At 43.4% G+C, this 18,293-nt stretch overlaps 1 protein-coding gene across 1 annotated transcript in view; it reads left to right on the top strand.

Moving 5' to 3' along the window:
- LOC149276982 (voltage-dependent L-type calcium channel subunit alpha-1S) overlaps nucleotides 1-7,161 on the top strand; it is a 66,482-nt gene extending 59,321 nt beyond the window's left edge. The window contains exons 41-45 of the mRNA XM_089503195.1: nucleotides 5,721-5,823; nucleotides 5,909-6,010; nucleotides 6,131-6,255; nucleotides 6,464-6,592; nucleotides 7,012-7,161. Coding sequence (XP_089359321.1) covers nucleotides 5,721-5,823; nucleotides 5,909-6,010; nucleotides 6,131-6,255; nucleotides 6,464-6,592; nucleotides 7,012-7,161 — 609 coding nt within the window. The remainder of the gene's footprint in view (nucleotides 1-5,720; nucleotides 5,824-5,908; nucleotides 6,011-6,130; nucleotides 6,256-6,463; nucleotides 6,593-7,011) is intronic.
- The last annotated feature ends 11,132 nt before the right edge of the window (nucleotides 7,162-18,293 follow it).

Genomic DNA, 18,293 nt, shown 5'->3' with positions numbered 1-18,293 from the left:
TTTGACAAGATCTCCCTGCTTTAAAAGGGATTTCCAACATTTTATACAATTGGTTTTTTTTTATAGTTTTAATTTGTGCATAATGTAATGTATTCATTAGACTTGTGCATTAAAATCTATATTGATTGCAACTTTACCGAACTTTGGTAAATTCTGCCATTGGTACGTACCCCCGAAAACGAGTCCAGACCCCCACGAATCAGACGAAAACAAAGCAAAAAGCTAATAATTTTGAACGAGGAGACAGGAACAAGGAATCACAGTGGTTGAACCGGGCCTACTAGAGGGCCGGGCCTGTCACAGCTGTGACCGACCCCTGTTGTTATGCCACTGCCACCTCTGGTTTCTTTTCCAAATTCATATGTCCTTTATTTTCTACAAATCTAAAGACCAAATCCCAAAGAGGTTTTACCCCTCAAAACCAGATGTGGAGAAATTAACCTTCCTCGGACTCACAATTCCATCATAGAGAGGAACATTGCGGGTACATTCTTCCTAGTTTAGCTGATGCAAAGTACCGTCTATTCATTATCGTCAGGCAGTGTATAGTCTTGTTCACCTTCTTATATGAGTTTCTTCATGCAGAGACTGGGATGCTTATTTTGAGATAATTTTTCCGTTTGCTTAGCACACTTTCCGCTCTCCTGGAATATGGAGTTATAGTTATTTTGTCTCACTCAACCAGTTTTAATTTATTCGTTAAGGCTTTATCAGCTTTATTACCTTCTGAAGCCCATATTTTACATTATCAGCCTCTAATTAAACTTTGAACACATTATTTAGGATGAGCTTACTTTATTTTCAGTAGAGAGATTGTAGAAATCTAGAGGGAAATGGGGTGACAAACATAAGGCATAGAGAAAGGGTGAGAGGTATTGTGGGGGTTGAATCGATGACAAGGAAGTTCTAGCAGCAAAGCTGGCATGCTTCTCTGAAGAAGTGGGTTTTTAGATGTTTCTTGAAAGTTGGGAGGGAGGGAGAATGCTGAAGGTTCCTTGGGAGTAGATTTCAGAGATATGGGGCAGCTCGAGGGAAATCTTGTAGACAGGAAAAGGAAGAGGTGATGAGTGAGGAGGAGAGCCTTAGCCCATGGGAGGAACGTAGGGATCGAGTAGGAGAGTATTTGCTAATGAGGTGAAATGTACGGAGGAGCAGTATTATGGATGGCCTTATATGTCAGTACCAGGATCTTAAATTTAATTCTAAAGGTAATTGGGAGCCAGTGGAGGGTTTCACAGAGGGGGGGAAGCAGAAGAGGAGCGACGTGCAAGGAAGATGAGCCTAGCAGCGGCATTTAGGATAGACTGTAGAGGAGAGAGTCGAGACAGTGGAGTGCCAACCAGAAGAGTGTTGCAGTAGTCAAGACGGGAAATGATAAGGGAATGAACCAGGGTTTTTGTGGATTCTTGGGTGAGGAATGGGCGGATACGAGAGATGTTTTTTTAGGTGCAAGCGGCAGGATTTGGCGAGGGACTGAATGTGAGGTATGAAGGAGAGGTTTGAGTCAAGGATGACCCCAAGGCATCGGGACTGGTTAGTAGGAGAGATAGTCGTGTTGTTAATGGTGATAGAGAATACAGGTAGTGGAGTGGAGATGGAGGGAGGGAAGATAATGAGTTCAGTTTTAGAAAGATTAAGTTTCAGGTAGTGTTGTGACATCCATGAAGAAATAGCAGACAAGCAATTGGTAATACGGGACAGGAGAGATGGAGAGAGATCAGGAGAAGACAGGTAGATTTGGGTATCATCTGCATATAGGTGATACTGGAGGCCAAATGAGTTGATTAGTTTGCCAAGAGAGGAAGTATAAAGAGAGAACAGCAGAGGGCCAAGGACTGAACCTTGGGGGACACCAACCGAAAGTGGAAGGGGTGATGATGTCTTGCCAGAGAAGTTGACAGAGAAGGAACGGTTAGACAGATATGAGGAGATCCAGGAGAGAGTTGTATCTCGAATGCCTATAGAAGCAAGTGAGTCTAGAAGAAGGTGGTGATCAACAGTATCGAAAGCAGCAGAGAGATCCAGTAGAATTAGAATAGACCTTTTGCTTTGGCAGAGAGCAAGTCATTGGAAACTTTTGTTAGAGCTGTTTCAGTAGAGTGAAGGGGTTTGAAACCAGACTGTAGAGGGTCAAGGAGGGAATTAGAGTAGAGGAAGTTAATGAGGCGGTTGTACACAATCCGTTCAAGCAGCTTAGAGATAAAAGGAAGCAGAGAGATAGGGCGGTAGTTAGTCAAACAGACAGGATCTGAGGAAGGATTCTTTAGAATTGGTGTGATTAGCACATGCTTGAAGGCAGATGGTACAGTTCCAGATGATAGAGAAAGATTAAATAGGTGGGCAAGTGATGGACCAAGGGATGGATATAGAGACTTTGTGAGGTGTGAAGGGATGGGGTCGAGGGGACAGGTTGTTGGGTGAGAGGAAGAAAGAAGAGTGGCTATCTCTTCTTCGGTTGTAGGGGAAAAGGCAGTTAGTATAGTAGGAGTGGAGAGAGTGGTGTTGAGTGGTGTAGGAGGGAGTTGTAAGGAAGAGAGGTCTTTTCTAATAGTCTCGATCTTCTCTTTGAAGTGGGTAGCAAGATCTTGGGCAGTGAGAGAGGTTTGTGGTGTGGGTGTGGAGGGACAGAGAAGGCAGTTGAAAGTAGAAAAAAGGCGTCGTGGGTTGGAAGAAAGAGAGGATATAAGAGTGGAGAAGTAGAGCTGTTTGGTGAGAGAGAGGGCAGAGTTGTAGGTGTGGAGCATGAATTTATAGTGATTAAAGTCTTTTTTGGATTTGCATTTTCTGAAGTAACGCTCAGTTGATTGTGGGGAACATGAAGGTGGGTATTGCAGGTTGTGAGGGCTGTAATAGAGAGTGTTAAATAGTGTTAAAGTGGACGGGGGCAGTAAGAGGGCAGATATAGGAGATAAGGGGTTAGTGGAGCAGAAAGATAGAAAGTAAAATATAACACACTTAAGTAGTGACAGGCATGACATAAATTTTACCAAATAAAAACAAATAAAACAATCAGTGGAAAAATGCTTCAACTCCCAGTAAGGGCATTCCTAGGCCATAAAGCATAGATAGACAGAAAAAAGGGTAATAGACAATTCAGGCACAGAAACAGGAAAATGATAATAACAATACAGAAAACAATAACAGATAATAAAGGAGATCTCTTGATCCACTCTGTATACCTTGTAGCAAGGTATGCAGGTTTGCTTGGGCTTCAGTTGATTGTGGGGAACATGAAGGTGGGTATTGCAGGTTGTGAGGGCTTATAGCAAGGTATGCAGGTTTGCTTGGGCTTCAGTTGATTGTGGGGAACATGAAGGTGGGTATTGCAGGTTGTGAGGGCTTGTAGCAAGGTATGCAGGTTTGCTTGGGCTTCAGTTGATTGTGGGGAACATGAAGGTGGGTATTGCAGGTTGTGAGGGCTTGTAGCAAGGTATGCAGGTTTGCTTGGGCTTCAGTTGATTGTGGGGAACATGAAGGTGGGTATTGCAGGTTTGCTTGGGCTTCAATTCTGCTGATATGCCCTATATTATCACTTTTATATAGCTGGTTGTCATTCAGCCTCCAGGTAGTTGGTTGCCAGAAGTAATCTGCCTCTTTCACTTCTAACAGAAGCATGTTATGGTCCAACCAAATATTATCTAATATTCCTTTCTTATCTACTCTTTTGATGAAACCATAATTCCCATGGATCTTATCGACTCTATTGAGTATCTAGATAGATGAGTAATGCCCCTTTCTTTGGGATAAAATACTTACCAGAGGCATGTATACCGGCAATTTATTGCATATTAAAGCACTTTATATTTATCTTTGGAGTGCAGAGCCTGCGTTTATTTTTATCCTTGGCTGCCACTACAGGGCCAGCCCTCCCACATTGGTACCTGGCACCTAGGACTGATCTGAAGAATATTTCAAGGCCAGCCAATAGGGCTCAGGCTTGACTTCTTCAACCCAGGACACCTGGTAAAACCACTTCGCTTGGACCTCAGAGAGGCTATCACAAGATCACAGGAGATATGTTGGTAAAACCTAGATCTTGACTGCATACCAGAAATCAATGCTCTTTGATAAACACCGTGTTAAGAGGCCTCCAAAGCAGTAATACAGAGGAATATTGGGGTTTTTTTGTGGCAAAATAAAATAAGGAATGGTGAGGAAATTATCATGATCTGAATTTAATCACAGAACATAAAAGAATCACCTACTTATCAGGGGTTTCTTAACACCTTCTTGCAGGACAGAGAACCTACACCAGGCAAAAATACAAGTTCACCTCCATGGTCTGATGATATTGAAATCAATGGGAACACTTTAAGTACACAGGGGTCTGAATAAACCCCGTCTGCATTATTCCTTGAGCTAGAGCTGGAGCTGACTACTACACCACATGAAGATGCAGACTGACCCAGGCCTGCGAGGGTTAGGGGGTCTGCAGGAGTAGGATCATGGATCTCACGCTAACTGGCCCAAAATCATGGGAGCGGGAGGTCTATTTATACAGACCTCCGAATAATGCTCCCTTGTAATGAGCCAGCTTTTTATACTGTGCTCAGCACTGAAGCCACGCCCACTGCCTTACCAGAAGGCTGTTTATTAAAGAAGACAGAAAAGTAAGAAGAGGAGGAGGAGTCAAAATATACTAAGACAGAAGAAGAAAATGTGGAGGAGGTAATGAAACATTGTGAGAAACCAAGAAGTATGTGTGTGATGACATCACTGACGGTAGTTATTGTGTACCACCATCAGTGCCTGACTCAGCATAAAGTGATGGAAGTTAAGGTGTACAGTGTAGTATATACTGAGCCAGCCACTGATTGTGGTACCACTGTGTGTTTGGCTCAATAGTAAGTAAAAGGTTTAACATGTAACATGCTAACTGAGGCCCATAGAGTCTGAGATGTAACTCTTGGGTTTTTTGCAATTTCTCTGAGCATTGCATGATCTGACCTTGGGGTGAATTTGCTGGGACGTCCACTCCTGGGAAAATTGGCAACCGTCTTAAATGTTTTCCAATTGAGATCTTTCTCACTGTAGAATGATGACAATACCGGACTTTAAATTGTTTGGAAATGGCCTTAAAATCCTTCCCAGACTGATGGGCAGCAACGATTGCTTCTCTAGGATCATTGCTGATTTTTTGCTCCATGGCATTGTTAACACACACCTGCATTCTCCAGACCTGCAAACTGCTAAAACGTCAGCTTTTATAGAGGTGGTCACACTTGCTGATGTTCAATTAATTAAGGGTGTTTGATTAGCAGCAGCTGTGTGCTACTTAGCATCTTAATTCCTATGGAAGCAGTAAGGGTGCGCTTAGTTTTTCACACATGACTTATACATTTTGGCTTTGTTTTTGTTAAATAAATCATGACACGGTGTAATATGTCATGTGTTGTTGTTCATCTGAAGAACAGATGATTGTTATTATGTCCTGATATGTAAAACCATAGAATTCAAAGAGGGTGTACTTTCTTTTTCACTATGTGCTTTTTACAGAGGACGGATCAAACATTTAGACGTTGTCACTCTTCTACGACGAATTCAACCACCACTGGGTTTTGGGAAATTCTGCCCGCACAAAGTGGCTTGTAAAGTAAGGGAGAGACACTTGGATTGGGGTTCGGATTTAGGTTGGGATGGAGGGTAACAGAAAGGCATGAGCTGTTTTGGGAATACTGATTTTCCCATTTTCTTCTTTAATGCTTATCATTGATTTGCAGAGGTTGGTTAGTATGAACATGCCTCTAAACAGTGATGGCACAGTCACGTTTAACGCTACTTTATTTTCACTGGTGAGGACAGCTTTAAAGATCAAGACTGAAGGTAAGCAATACGTTTTTGGCTTATGCAATCTTGTCCTTTCCCTCTCTGTCCTGTTGTGCTAATCATGGGCACTCTAATCACCCAGGAAACTTTGAACAGAGTAATGAAGAGCTGAGAATGATTATTAAGAAGATTTGGAAAAGAACCAGCATGAAGTTGCTGGATCAGGTGATTCCACCAATAGGTGGTAAGTATAACCATAAGGCAATGTCTTGTGGCAATGTATTATATGAGTAATATTTTATTATTTCCACTTTTATTATGCCCCCTATAATGTTTTCATATTTTTCATTTAAATCTAACCAAGATGATGAGGTCACAGTTGGGAAGTTTTACGCCATCTTCCTGATTCAAGAGCATTTCCGCAAGTTTAAAAAGCGTCAAGAAGAATATTATGGATATAGACCCAAGAGAAGTAACGCAGAGATACAGGTGATTTAGTTTACCAGTTTACCACACTTGCCCCTACTTTTCTATCAACATGTCTGGGAGGAATACTTTGTATATTCCATAATCGGTTGCTAACCAGTGATTGGCTCACAATGCATATTTTCACCATCCAGGTGATTTTGGTTGGCAAACCCCATCTCAAATTCAGTCGACTACTAACAATGGTAACTTTTGATATGTCCCATTACAGGCAGGCCTGCGAACTGTGGAAGAGGAAGGAGAAGGTGATCTTCACCGTGCTATTTCTGGTGATCTGACAGCTGAAGAGGAACTTGAGAGAGCGATGGTTGAGGCGGCTATAGAGGAGGGTATATATAGGGTAAGGAGCAGCAGAAGTTCCTCATTTCATCATAAGCCTCTTGGTTGTTGAGCTACTTTACTGTCAAATAAATATATGAAGGAACAGTGATAAAGCTTAGCTTTACACCATAATGATACACCAAAAAGACATTTGATTACTTGACAGAAAGCATAAGACAGTATCAAAGCAACAGCAAAACAGAAGGATCTTAAATTACAAGAAATGCAGAAAACTGATATGCCTTTACATAATCATTCGAATGACAGAAAAAGCAACATCAATCTAAATGGAATATCTAACTCAACAATAATTATTAAAGGAAATTAAGCTTTGGAAACCAAGTAAAATAACATGGATGTTACAAAAGTAAAGAGCAGTATCAGACAGTTTTATTCAAAGTTCTAACAGTTTCCTTTCTATGTGATGCTGCATTGCAGAGGACAGGTGGCCTGTTTGGTCAAGAGGACAGCTTTCACACAGAACCTGCAAGCCCTTTGCACACAACTGTCGCTAGTCAGCGCCCTCTTCGGTTCTCTGAAGCTGGGAGCGAGGATCTTGAGTCCCCCGTGTTTTTGCCAAGGCTGTAGTTAACACATCACCTCTCAGACAGGTATTTTCTGACTTCTCTTTGTGTATTTTATGATCATCTATCTGCAATACAGTGATATCAGGCTTATGATTACTCCTAAATGAATATCAATAGAATTAGGCCTTTCTTCAATAACACGACTGTAAGGACTTAACTGCCTCTCCGGTCCCGCGCCGTGGCCGGTCCCGTGACGCTTCCTCCTCGGCCGGCTTCCCGGGCAGCGAGTACCAGCGCTACCCGGTCGGCGTCTTCACCAAACAGGTAGCACAGCGCCACTGTGTGGTCAAAACATAATATTACACGTTACATCTGTAATGTGTTCTTATAACCTCGGGTGACCTCCTTAATGCAGGACACACCTCCACTTGTCCCTATTTAAACCTGGACTTCCTCTTCTGGGTCACCCTTGGTTGGTGTATTCTGTGGTTTCCCTGTGTGACTTGCTGTGACTATTTCTTTGTTTGACCTGGCTTGCTGACTTTGCTCCTGTTTTCTGATTTGGCTCCTGTTCTCTGATTGTTGGTATTGACTCGGCTTGTTTGACTGCTCTTCTGGATTTGATTCGGCTTCCTGCTTTACCGGTTACCAGAACTGATTCTCGGTTCCAGCTCTCCTGGCTACTCCTGGTTCCTGTTTGCCTGGCTCACTCCGCCATCCAGGGTCCTCCTCATCCAATTGTTACAATGACATTTTCGCCTAATATAAGTGTCACGGAAGCATCCGTGCCATGGGCTCCTGGAGGGGACTGAGTGCCAGCATCCTTCCTACAGACTATGGGCCCTGGTGCGGAGTGCCATGTTTCCCTAAGTACAAGACACTCTAAAGACTGTGGAGCTCGGACACAGATTTGGGTTGCCTACATTTTGGGAGGGGGTTTATGTGTGGTGTTTTACTCTCCATTGGGTCAGGACAGAGACCTCCGTGGCCAGTTTGTGTACCTGGATCTGATATCCAGCATCCTTCAGCCAGGAGTAAGGGAAGCACCCCTGTGTTTCCCATCCTTCACTTGGACTACAATAGCGCCTCTCTACTGGCTGAGGTGGGCTACATGTGATTTTAATAGATTGTCCAACAAAAAAACCTATACATACTGTATAAATCTCTATCATTTGAAGAACAACCCTGGAAAATAATTCTGAGTCTTTTCTGTGGAGATATATGATATTACAATAATAATATTTATTGAATAAAATGTACCTTTCAATGATACAATCATTAATTATCGATATCAATAATCCCCATCTGCAGCACCCCAGCTCATTACCCACTTAGTCACAAGTGGAATGATGAAAGCTGAAATATCGGGCCATTTTTTTTAATTATTATATCATCTTACATTTCCATCAATAATGCCATAACGACAACAAATTGTCCTTTGGGTAGGTGTAACAACAAGACCAGAACACAACAAGTGCATTGATGTATTTGTATGTATTTAAATAAAACATCACATATTACCCCTAGGAACAATTCCTACACACGATTATTTTTTGATTTGCAGAAGAGGGGTCACAACTGTCCGTACCAGGTCTGGTAAGAGTCTTTGTGCAGGGACAGGTCTGGGATCAGAATCCTGTGTGGGACCGGTGGGTGTAGATGCAACTGGATGCAGATGGCTGAGGAAACTGGCAGACAGCAGCAGACGGATTGGGGAGGCTGGCAGACAGTCTGGGAAGACTGGAGATGGCAGCAGAGTCTGGGGAGACTGGCAGACGGCAGTGAAGTCTGGGGAGACTAGCAGATGAGGTCAGGCAAGCCAAGGTGATACAAAAAGAAACAATAGCACAGTACTGAATGATAATCATACTTATCGCATGCATGAAACAGACAATTTTCATTAAAAAAAAACAAGTTCATATCCGAATGCATAAGTCTAAATCTTGTCTAACTAGTATTGAACCTTGAAAGCAGCCGAAAGGGAAAGGACTTGATATCTACTTCACATTTCAAAAGAGGAGATATTTTGTTGCTATAAAATCATTATTAATAAAAAAAAAACCCTTTTGTTGCTATAAAATCATCAATCATGTGACTGTCTAAAATAGTTTGAGTTGTCAGATCCTTTTTTACTAAAATATCTATACGGCACTCTCAATTTAAATTAAAGCTTATGAAAATGTTCCTTTGATTCAAAATGCCTGATAGTCGCACGATTTTACCCTGTATCCAGGGTGACCACATCAGCCATGTTTTCCAGTACATGTATACGTTTTTCATATTGATGACCAGCCCAGATAAAATGCTGCCAGTGGCGTCGGCGGGGGGGCCGGAGGAGGGGGTAGATAATGAGAAAAGGGGAGAGGGGGTAGACAGACGCCTTGTGCTCCCACCTCAGGACTTCTGCAAGGTAAGTGAACTACAAAGGGGGAGAGGGTAGATAGTGATAAGGGGGAGAGGAGGTAGACGAATGAATTAATATGTGTATGAATTGTGTGAATGAGTGAGTATGAATTAATGTGTGAATGAATTGTGTGAATTAGTGAGAGAATAAATAAATTAATGTGTGGATGAACTGTGTGAACGAGGGAGAGAATTAATTAATTTGTGAGAATGCATTAATGAATATTGTAACTGATTTGTGTGAAAGAGTGAAGGAATAAATGATTGTGTGAATGAAAGTGTGAATTAGTGAGTCACTGTAAAACTGTGTGTATCATAGATGTATAATTAATTTGTGGAAAAGCAAAGATGGTACAAGCAGGGTGTTTAAGCCTTGGGGACCAAGATGGCACAGGCTTGGCTGTTTGGGGACAAAGATGTTGCACGCTGGGCTGTTTGGGGAAAAGGTTGACTCATGATGGGCTGTTTGGGGACAAAGATGGCACGTCCTTTGTGTGTAATTTGGGTGCTGGTCAGGTTCTATGTGGGCAGTGTGGATGCCAAGGCTGGCCTTTGGGGTGTGCAACCTGTGATCTATGCCTGTAATTTAGAGGGTTTTATCTATTTTTAGATATCTATTTTATGTGAATTCCAATTGATCTATATCTGTAAAGCTGGGTTTTTGTGTCATTCTGTTGATCTATATCTGCTATGCTATGTTTCCATACATTATTGTATTACAGGGTTTTTATGTCTTATTTAGTTCTATATTACAGGGTTTTTATGTCTTATTTAGTTCTATATGTATGATCTATACATGCACGTGCTGTTTACATGTGTTGTTTATTTGATCTATATCCGAACTACAGGGAGTAAGTAAAAGAGAGGTGTGGCTTAGTGAATGAGGGGACAAAGGGACTCTTGTGATGATTACAGGGAGAGGACCTCTCAATGTCACGCTAGGGTCAGAAGGAGTGAAGACTGCACTGACTCTCACAGCCTTCCCCTAATCTGCGGCCAGTGTTGCAAATATTTGTTTTTGGTGTGGTAGCGGAGGGAGCGATTGCATGCTAGGGAGCATCAATTACAGCCATTACAGGAAATGCTTTCCTGGGGTACAATTTTTTTTAATATAAAATAAATTGGCAGCAGGGTCTAATAGTAATTTATATATTGACAGCAGGGGCTAATATGAAAGAATAAAAACTGCCATTTCAGCTGTTATTTTGAAATCATATTTCAATCACAGTCTTTGCTTCAAAGAGATAAGTACATATTATGTAGTTAAAAGTGCATGTCTAATGAATTCACACAATAACAAACTGGTACAAAGGGAAAAGATGGGCCCTGTTCTTGTGAGCTTACAATCTAGTCAGTGGTTGAGGGGGAAGTGAAACAGTAGCAGACAACGGCTTGCATAGGGATGAGTTTATCGAGTCAGGATGATCTGTAGAGGTTGTTGGTCATTCAGATGGGTGTTTTTGAAAGAGCTTTTGAAAGGCACGCATAGGGTGGCAGAATATGGTTGAGAATTCCAGAGAAAGGGATGTGTGAAATCCTGAATGTGGTAGTGGGAAGAGGTAATGACATAGAAGAAAGATGCAAATCATGAGGAGAATGAAGAGGGCGGTTAGGGGTGTGCATGGACAAGGGGGTAGAGATGTTGCGAGGTGTAGAGTTGTAGGTCAGATCAAAAGCTTAAAATTTAATTCTGGAGGGCATGGGAACCAATGTAGTGATTGGCACAGTGGAGCACCAGATGTGGAATGGTGACAGATAAAGATAAGTCTAGCTGCAATGTATAAGGAGGACTAGAGTGGTAGAAGAGTAGGAGACCATTAAGTAGGATGTTGCAATAATCCAGAAGTGATACCACAAGAGAGTGGAGTAATATTTTGGTTGTTTCTTGTGTGAGGAATGGGCGAATTCAGGAGATGTTTTTGAAGTGAATGCGGCACGGTTTTGTGAGGAATAGGGAGTAAGGGATGAAGGAGAACGCAGAGTCAAATGTGACACCAAGGCAGTAAACTTGGTCTCTAAAAACTGCCATCTCCATCTTAAAAACATTGCCCGCATCCGTCTCTTCCTAAAACAGGATGCCACTAAGGCTCCTGTCCATGCCCTTATTATCTCCCGCATTGATCATTGTAATTCTGTTTTAGCTGGTCTCCCTACTCAACCATCTCAACCCTCTATAATCCACCATGAATGCTGCTGCCAGAGTTATCTTCCTCTCCCATCGTTTCACTAGCACCTATACCTCTGACGGTAGTTTAGAAGGAGTAACTGAGGATGGGGCATCAGTTTCTCGGCTAGGACCCGAGCAATTGCCCACAGACTTTAACCCCTCATAACACGGACACCATTGACTCCACCAGAACGCTATTTTTTGGAATTGGCCTGCGGGTGGTGGGGTGCGGACCAGGGATGGGTCAGAGAGGGAGTCCCCTGTAGATTCCAGGCCGATGGGACTTCCAAGAGAGCGGGGGTCAGCCGGTGCGGTTACCGAACGCATGGTTACCGAGTGCAAGTAGGCTGAGTTGGTTAGAGATGCAAAGATCTGGTTTGAGATTGGAAGGATTGCATTTTTTGTGTGTCTATGGAAGGTGCAGGGAATGGTGCTCCAGGGTTACAGGGTTAAAAGAAAGGAGAAACGGGCATGTGAGCTAAGGTGATGTTATGGCAAAAGGGAGGGAGAGATGTGGACCTTTTGTTTTTAATTGTTTTTTTCCCCTCAGCAAATATACCCAGAAAATAATTTTTGAAGTTGCTGAAGAATACTTGTATGGACTCTAAAAGGTAAAGTTCTATGCAAGTATTAAATATGAATTCCAACAAGCCAAGATATTTCGAGTCATTTCCAAGAGGCCAAATGTTTTTTAAGTTTCTGTAATAAATCCAGATGATTGAAGTCCATTTAAGTTATTAAATGATAATCAATGTATTCTTTATTCCAATTGAAATTATATTGACTTTTAAGCTTTTCTAATTGTTTAGTTGTCAAAAAGGCTGTTGGAATTTGTGTATTGTTAAGATTTATCTTATAGTTAGAAAATGGAAATAACAGTACATTTCTATAATTGTTAGAACAGAAGGGATCGAATGTACAGGATTTGCCAATGATAGGAGAAGTCATCTGCTGTCATAATACAGCAGTCCTGTCAGGCTCCCGGACCTTCACCTCGCTCCTTACCTACGGCGTCCACTGCACCACCACTCCGTCACGGAGTGGGCTGTGTCCCCGACCACCGGTTCTTCCAGCGGTTTCCGGCACACACCGCATCACCACTCTGCCGCTGCCTCCCATGAGCACCTCCATGCTGGGGACAGTGGGGGGCGTGTCCCAGCATCGGTGGACCCTATCTCATTGGTGGAGATAGAGGAGGCGGGGAGAGAGGCTGGCAATCCCTTAGGGGAATTGCATAGCACTACCGGTGAGGGCAGGAGTACCCGAAAGCCTAAGGGAGGGGCTCTAAAAAAAACCCTGCACACCCTTCAGTCAGTGCTTAGTTATTGAGCCCTCTTGTTAGCTTTGCTCTGCTCAGACCCAGTCCCTTCTGTGTTCAGCTTATGCTACCCTACTTCCCGGGACCCGACTTTTGCATCGTTTACTGGACTTTGTGTTTCTCTCCTCTCTTGACCCAGCTAGTTACCTGTTGTTGCACCATCGCCGCCTGCCCTGATCCTGGTTCACCTCCTGGACTTCGCTTTGGACCTTGGCCTCCTACTTGGCAACCCTGCTTTAAGCTCCCAACCAGTCCTGCTAGAACCTGACAAGTCCGTCCTCCACTGCTCACCTTCCTCCTGTATGACAGCGCCACCTTGACTCTGCCTCCTGTAATCCGGAGGCGAATAAAGTTGCAAATCGTCCTGGTTCTCCTGCACAGTCGATGCTGGCTTCTCAGGAGTTGCGACTGCGCAAGAGTGACATCAGTGGAAGGCGCAAAATTTACATTGGTTGTTTTTGATTTCTGGTGTCCCTGCTATGTACCGAACCTGTGCATGGATTATGTGTACCTCTAGCTGCCCTGACCCTTCATATTTTTAATCTGGCTTCTGGATTAACCCTTTGGATTTTGTACCAGGTCTTCACACACTGTGGAAGTCGATCAACCCTTGGGTGGAACTGGTGCACTGTCCGTGAGTGACTGCCTGCCCCTAGGAACCTCCCCTCCATTACCAATGTTCACCTTCTAATGGACGAATTGTGAGATACAATGCCTTTTGCACCACCAGCTGCTGCTGGGGGATATTGTGGGTTTGCTGTTCTGACCAATGTCACCAGTTTCCCTCTGAAGTAAAGCTGCACTGTGATGTGTACTTAAGTGTTGATTAATATCAGAAATGGTGAAATGTCAGTACCTTCCACGGCGGCCGTCTCCTATAGTCTCAGGTAGGAGTGGTACTAGTGTTTTTTTTCATAATAGTAATTGTGTTAGTTCTGATGGTGGTGGGGGTTGTTCTGCCCGTGGCATAGCTATGCTGCTGCTTCTGCAGAGTGGAAGGAGCAACACATTTAACAGAGAAATTATTACTAGAAGATATGTTGATTTACTCCTCCATGTCTGGTTTATAATCTAAATTCAGATTATCGTCATCATCAAAATTGTCGTTGACTATATCCTTTCTCACCTGGGAAGTCAGTATAAAGTCCACTCCTGCTGCAACAGTAGACCTTTCCTCTTCTTTCTCAGTATCCTCAGTGCCTGCCCATCTTTGCTCTGGGGAGTGCTGGTATTCAGAATTAAATAATTTACAAGCTATCCCACCAAGTCACCAGCATATGACCCCTTAGTGAGTCCTTGGTTGGTAGGTGGGGTGGACAAAATGTTAGCACTAGTAGTAGATTGAGGAGAGGTGCTGTGGACTACAAGCAAGAAGGCTTCTGCCACTATGGATTGGTATACCAAGAGTCACCTGACTACTATTTTTTTGTACATGCCTGCTGTCAGCTCTGCCCAACCAGATTTTGTCACCATTATTTATTAATGAAGTGAATATGATAAGATATAAAGATAACATTTTTTTACGTTTTATACAAATTATAGAACTGTCTTAAACTACTCAGGAACAGGTTTTAAATTGTAAACAGCTGAAACACAGTCACAATGTGTGCAAGCCCAGTAAAATGTTTGGTTTTGTCACCAATACTTATCAATTAATAATATATGATAACACATAAAGGTAATCAAATAAGCTAATCACATAGAAACAATGAGAATATGTCATGTATTTATTGAACACACTCATTAAATATTCACAATTGAACTTCCTTTGCAGCAATAACCTCAAACAAGCACCTCCAGTAGACGGACAATGTTCAGGAGGAATTTTAGACTAGTCTTCCTTACAGAACTGCTTATGCTCAGCCATATTCCTAGAACGTCTGGTGAGAAAGGCACTCTTGAAGTCATTCCACAGCACCTCTAATGAGTTAGGGTCTGGGCTCTTACTTTGCCACTCCAAAAGTAGATTTACTTTGATGTTATTGTCATCTTGCATTACACAACTTCCACTTAGCTTCAGCTGGCTGAGAGTCACCATGAAATTAACCTGCATGAAACCTTGATAAACCTGGGAATTCATTGTCCCCTCAATGATGGCAAGCAGCCATACATCATGACGCTTCTTCCACCATACATCACCATTGGGATGATGTTTTCATGTGGGTACGTGATGCCCTTTTTCACCCCATAAAAAATGCTGGGTTTTCTTCCTAATTCAACCCACTTCTAGGGAGAGTAGCCACAGTACAAAATCATCCCCATTTATAAACTGTGAACTGATGAATATGTAACTTCTTTGAGATTACTTTGCAACCCTTTAACTTTATGCAAATCAACATTCTTCATTGTAGGTCTTCTAAGATTACTTTTTTTGTGAGGCATTGAACCTTGAACTTGAAGGACTGAAGTCTATTTTCAACCTACTATAGCAGAGGCGTCCAACGTGCACCCCCCGGCCAAATGTGTGGCGTGGGCGAGGATCGTCGGAAGACAGCAGGGAAAAAAACACCAAATAATTATTACAAAAAAAAGTTGGAGGTTATAGGAAAGTGGACCCATATTCAAGGGGGCGGGGACTCCTTTGGGACAAAAAATAAATAATACAAAAGGGGGGTGGCTGGGTTATGGCATTACAAAATCAATAGGGGGGGTGGCTGGGGGTAATACACATGGCAGTGGGGGCATCAATAGACAAGAGGGTGGTTGGGCATCACATTAGCCAATATAAAAAGGGTGGGGGCATTGATACACAAGATTAGCTGGGGCATCACTTAAATCAATATACAAGGGTGTGAAGGCATAAATAAAGGGGGGCAACACAAAAGGTTGTGGGGGGACACATTAATCAATACTAAAGGAGGCCGGTGTTACCTCTTCCGTCGGGTTGCCGGCAGGGACGCCGAGACGCAGCCCGCGCGGTCGGCTCCCTGTTCGCGCCGTTGCGGTGAGCTGCCACCGGGTCCGTCCTCCTTCGAGGCGTGATCGTGACGGGGCGCGCCTCTGCTTCGTGTGAGCTTAATTCATGAATATTCATGTCACTCTTAAAGTGACAGATATAACTTTTCCTCCTCCCCCTAATTAGGAGGGTAGGAGGATCTGCATTGTTGGAGGGATATTTAAACCCTAATTTGGCACTACAACCTTGCCTGTGTTAGTGCCTTTTTGCCTACACTAGCGTTCTGAATCCTGTATTGTCTCTCTGATATTGACTCCTGCTTGAACCTGACCTCCGTTGTTTTGCTGCCTGCCCTGACCTTTGCGTGTGACCCCAACTACTCTTTTGCCTGACCCTTTGGATACCGTTATTATTTTTTATTTTCTGTTCCTGTGTTTCACCTACTCTATACTCTCGGTGGTGAACGGCTAGTATCTCCTGTGCCCTGGTGGCAGTGCGTCCTCTCTCCACCAGGAGGCGCCGATTCTGCAGCGCGGTTCCATAACCCGTACCTCGGTCGTGACAGTTAACACAGGCCCCAATATGGATCCCGCAGAATTGGCAAGGATGTCAAACCATCAAGAAAGACAAGATCAAGTCCTAGCCGCTCATGCGTCTCAGCTCCAATCCTTGGAACAAAAGTTGGATGACGTAGCTGACATGCTCAGATCAATGGCCACAAATCTTGCACCTACAACTTCCGAGGTGCATCTTCGGACGCCTCACCTCCTGCTCCTGGAATTGGCACTTTCGTTAAAGCACCAAAGATGCCACTACCTGAAAAATACTCTGGAAACCCACATGAGTGTAGAGGGTTCCTGAATCAATGCACTCTACACTTTCGTGCACATCCACACACCTTCGCTTCCCACAACAACAGAGTGACTTTTATCATCAATTTATTAAAAGGAGAAGCGTTAGCATGGGCCTCGTCATTATTGGAACAAGACTCTCCCATTTTGGACAACGCCGACGCCTTTATTGCTTCATTCAGGGCCATATTTGATGCTCCAGGGAGACGTGAAGCAGCTGAATCCAACCTTATGGAGATACAACAGGGAAGAAGAACGGTGGCTCAGTATGCCGTAGAATTCCGCACACTCGCATATGAAACTGACTGGAATATCAGAGCGTTAACTTCTGCTTTTCGTAGGGGGCTGAATGAATCCTTGAAAGATGCCCTCACCTATCGTGATTTACCTCATGATCTGGAGAACTTAATTACTCTATGCCTACGGTTAGAAGCCAGAGGTCTGGAGAGAACGCGGATGCATTGTCCAGGAAACACGAAGCACCTAATGTTGAAACCCCTCATTCCTCCTACCAAAATCATTGCCACCATTCACAACACCCTCATGCGGCACATCTCCAAATCACAGACACCTTGTCCCAAGGGACTGACACCACCTCCTGGGAGATTATATGTTCAACTGCGGTTTCGTAAAGCCGTTTTATCTTGGGGTCATGCTTCTCCAGTAGCGGGTCATCGGGGGATTTCGAAATGTGAAATTTTTTCTCCAGAGACATTTTTGGTGGCCTTCTATGACTCGGGACATTATAGACTTTGTACAAGCATGTAACGTATGTGGTCATAATAAAATACCCCGCATCAGACCGGCAGGATTGCTATGTCCACTACCCGTTCCAGAACAACCATGGCAACATATAGCCATGGATTTTGTTACAGATCTACCTCTCTCCAAAGGCCACACGACAATTTTGGTTGTAGTTGATCTGTTCAGCAAACAAGCTCATTTCATCCCTCTCTCCAAACTACCCTCTGCCAGTACATTAGCCGAGATCTTCATGAAAGAGATCGTACGTTTACACGGTGTACCTCAAAGAATAATTTCCGACAGAGGATCACAATTCATTTCCAGGTTTTGGAGGGCCATGTGTAAGCTCATGGGTATCGAATTGCATTTCTCTTCTTCACACCACCCGCAATCTAATGGACAAGCAGAAAGAGCTAACCAAGTACTGAAACAGTATCTTAGGATGTATGTCTCAGAAGACCAGTCAGATTGGTCTACATTATTACATCTTGCTGAATGGTCTTACAATAGCTCATTTCATGAATCTCTGAGGATGTCTCCTTTCAAAGCAGTTCATGGATACGAACCCCAATTATGGCCTCAGGAAACCAGTTCCACAGGGGTTCCAGCGGCAGAAGCTCAATTTTGAGTTTTACAAGATCACTGGGCTGTATTGGCTGAACATTTTGGGTGTCAATGTGGCTGAGCCTGTCCTGATGTGTGTGTGAGTTTGGGTGTCAGTGTGGCAGAGCTTGTCCTGGTGTGTGTGTGTTTGGGTGGTAGAGCCTGTCCTGGTGTGTGCGTGTGTTTGGGTGTCAGAGCCTGTTTTGGTGTG

This window comes from Sceloporus occidentalis, unplaced genomic scaffold, assembly GCF_023333645.1.
Source record: "Sceloporus occidentalis isolate IW3139 unplaced genomic scaffold, rSceOcc1.0.p SCAF_222, whole genome shotgun sequence".
In the NCBI taxonomy this organism is placed as follows: Eukaryota; Metazoa; Chordata; class Lepidosauria; order Squamata; family Phrynosomatidae; genus Sceloporus; species Sceloporus occidentalis.
Note: the sequence above shows the minus strand (reverse complement) of the source record. Positions and strands in the feature narration are given on the sequence as shown.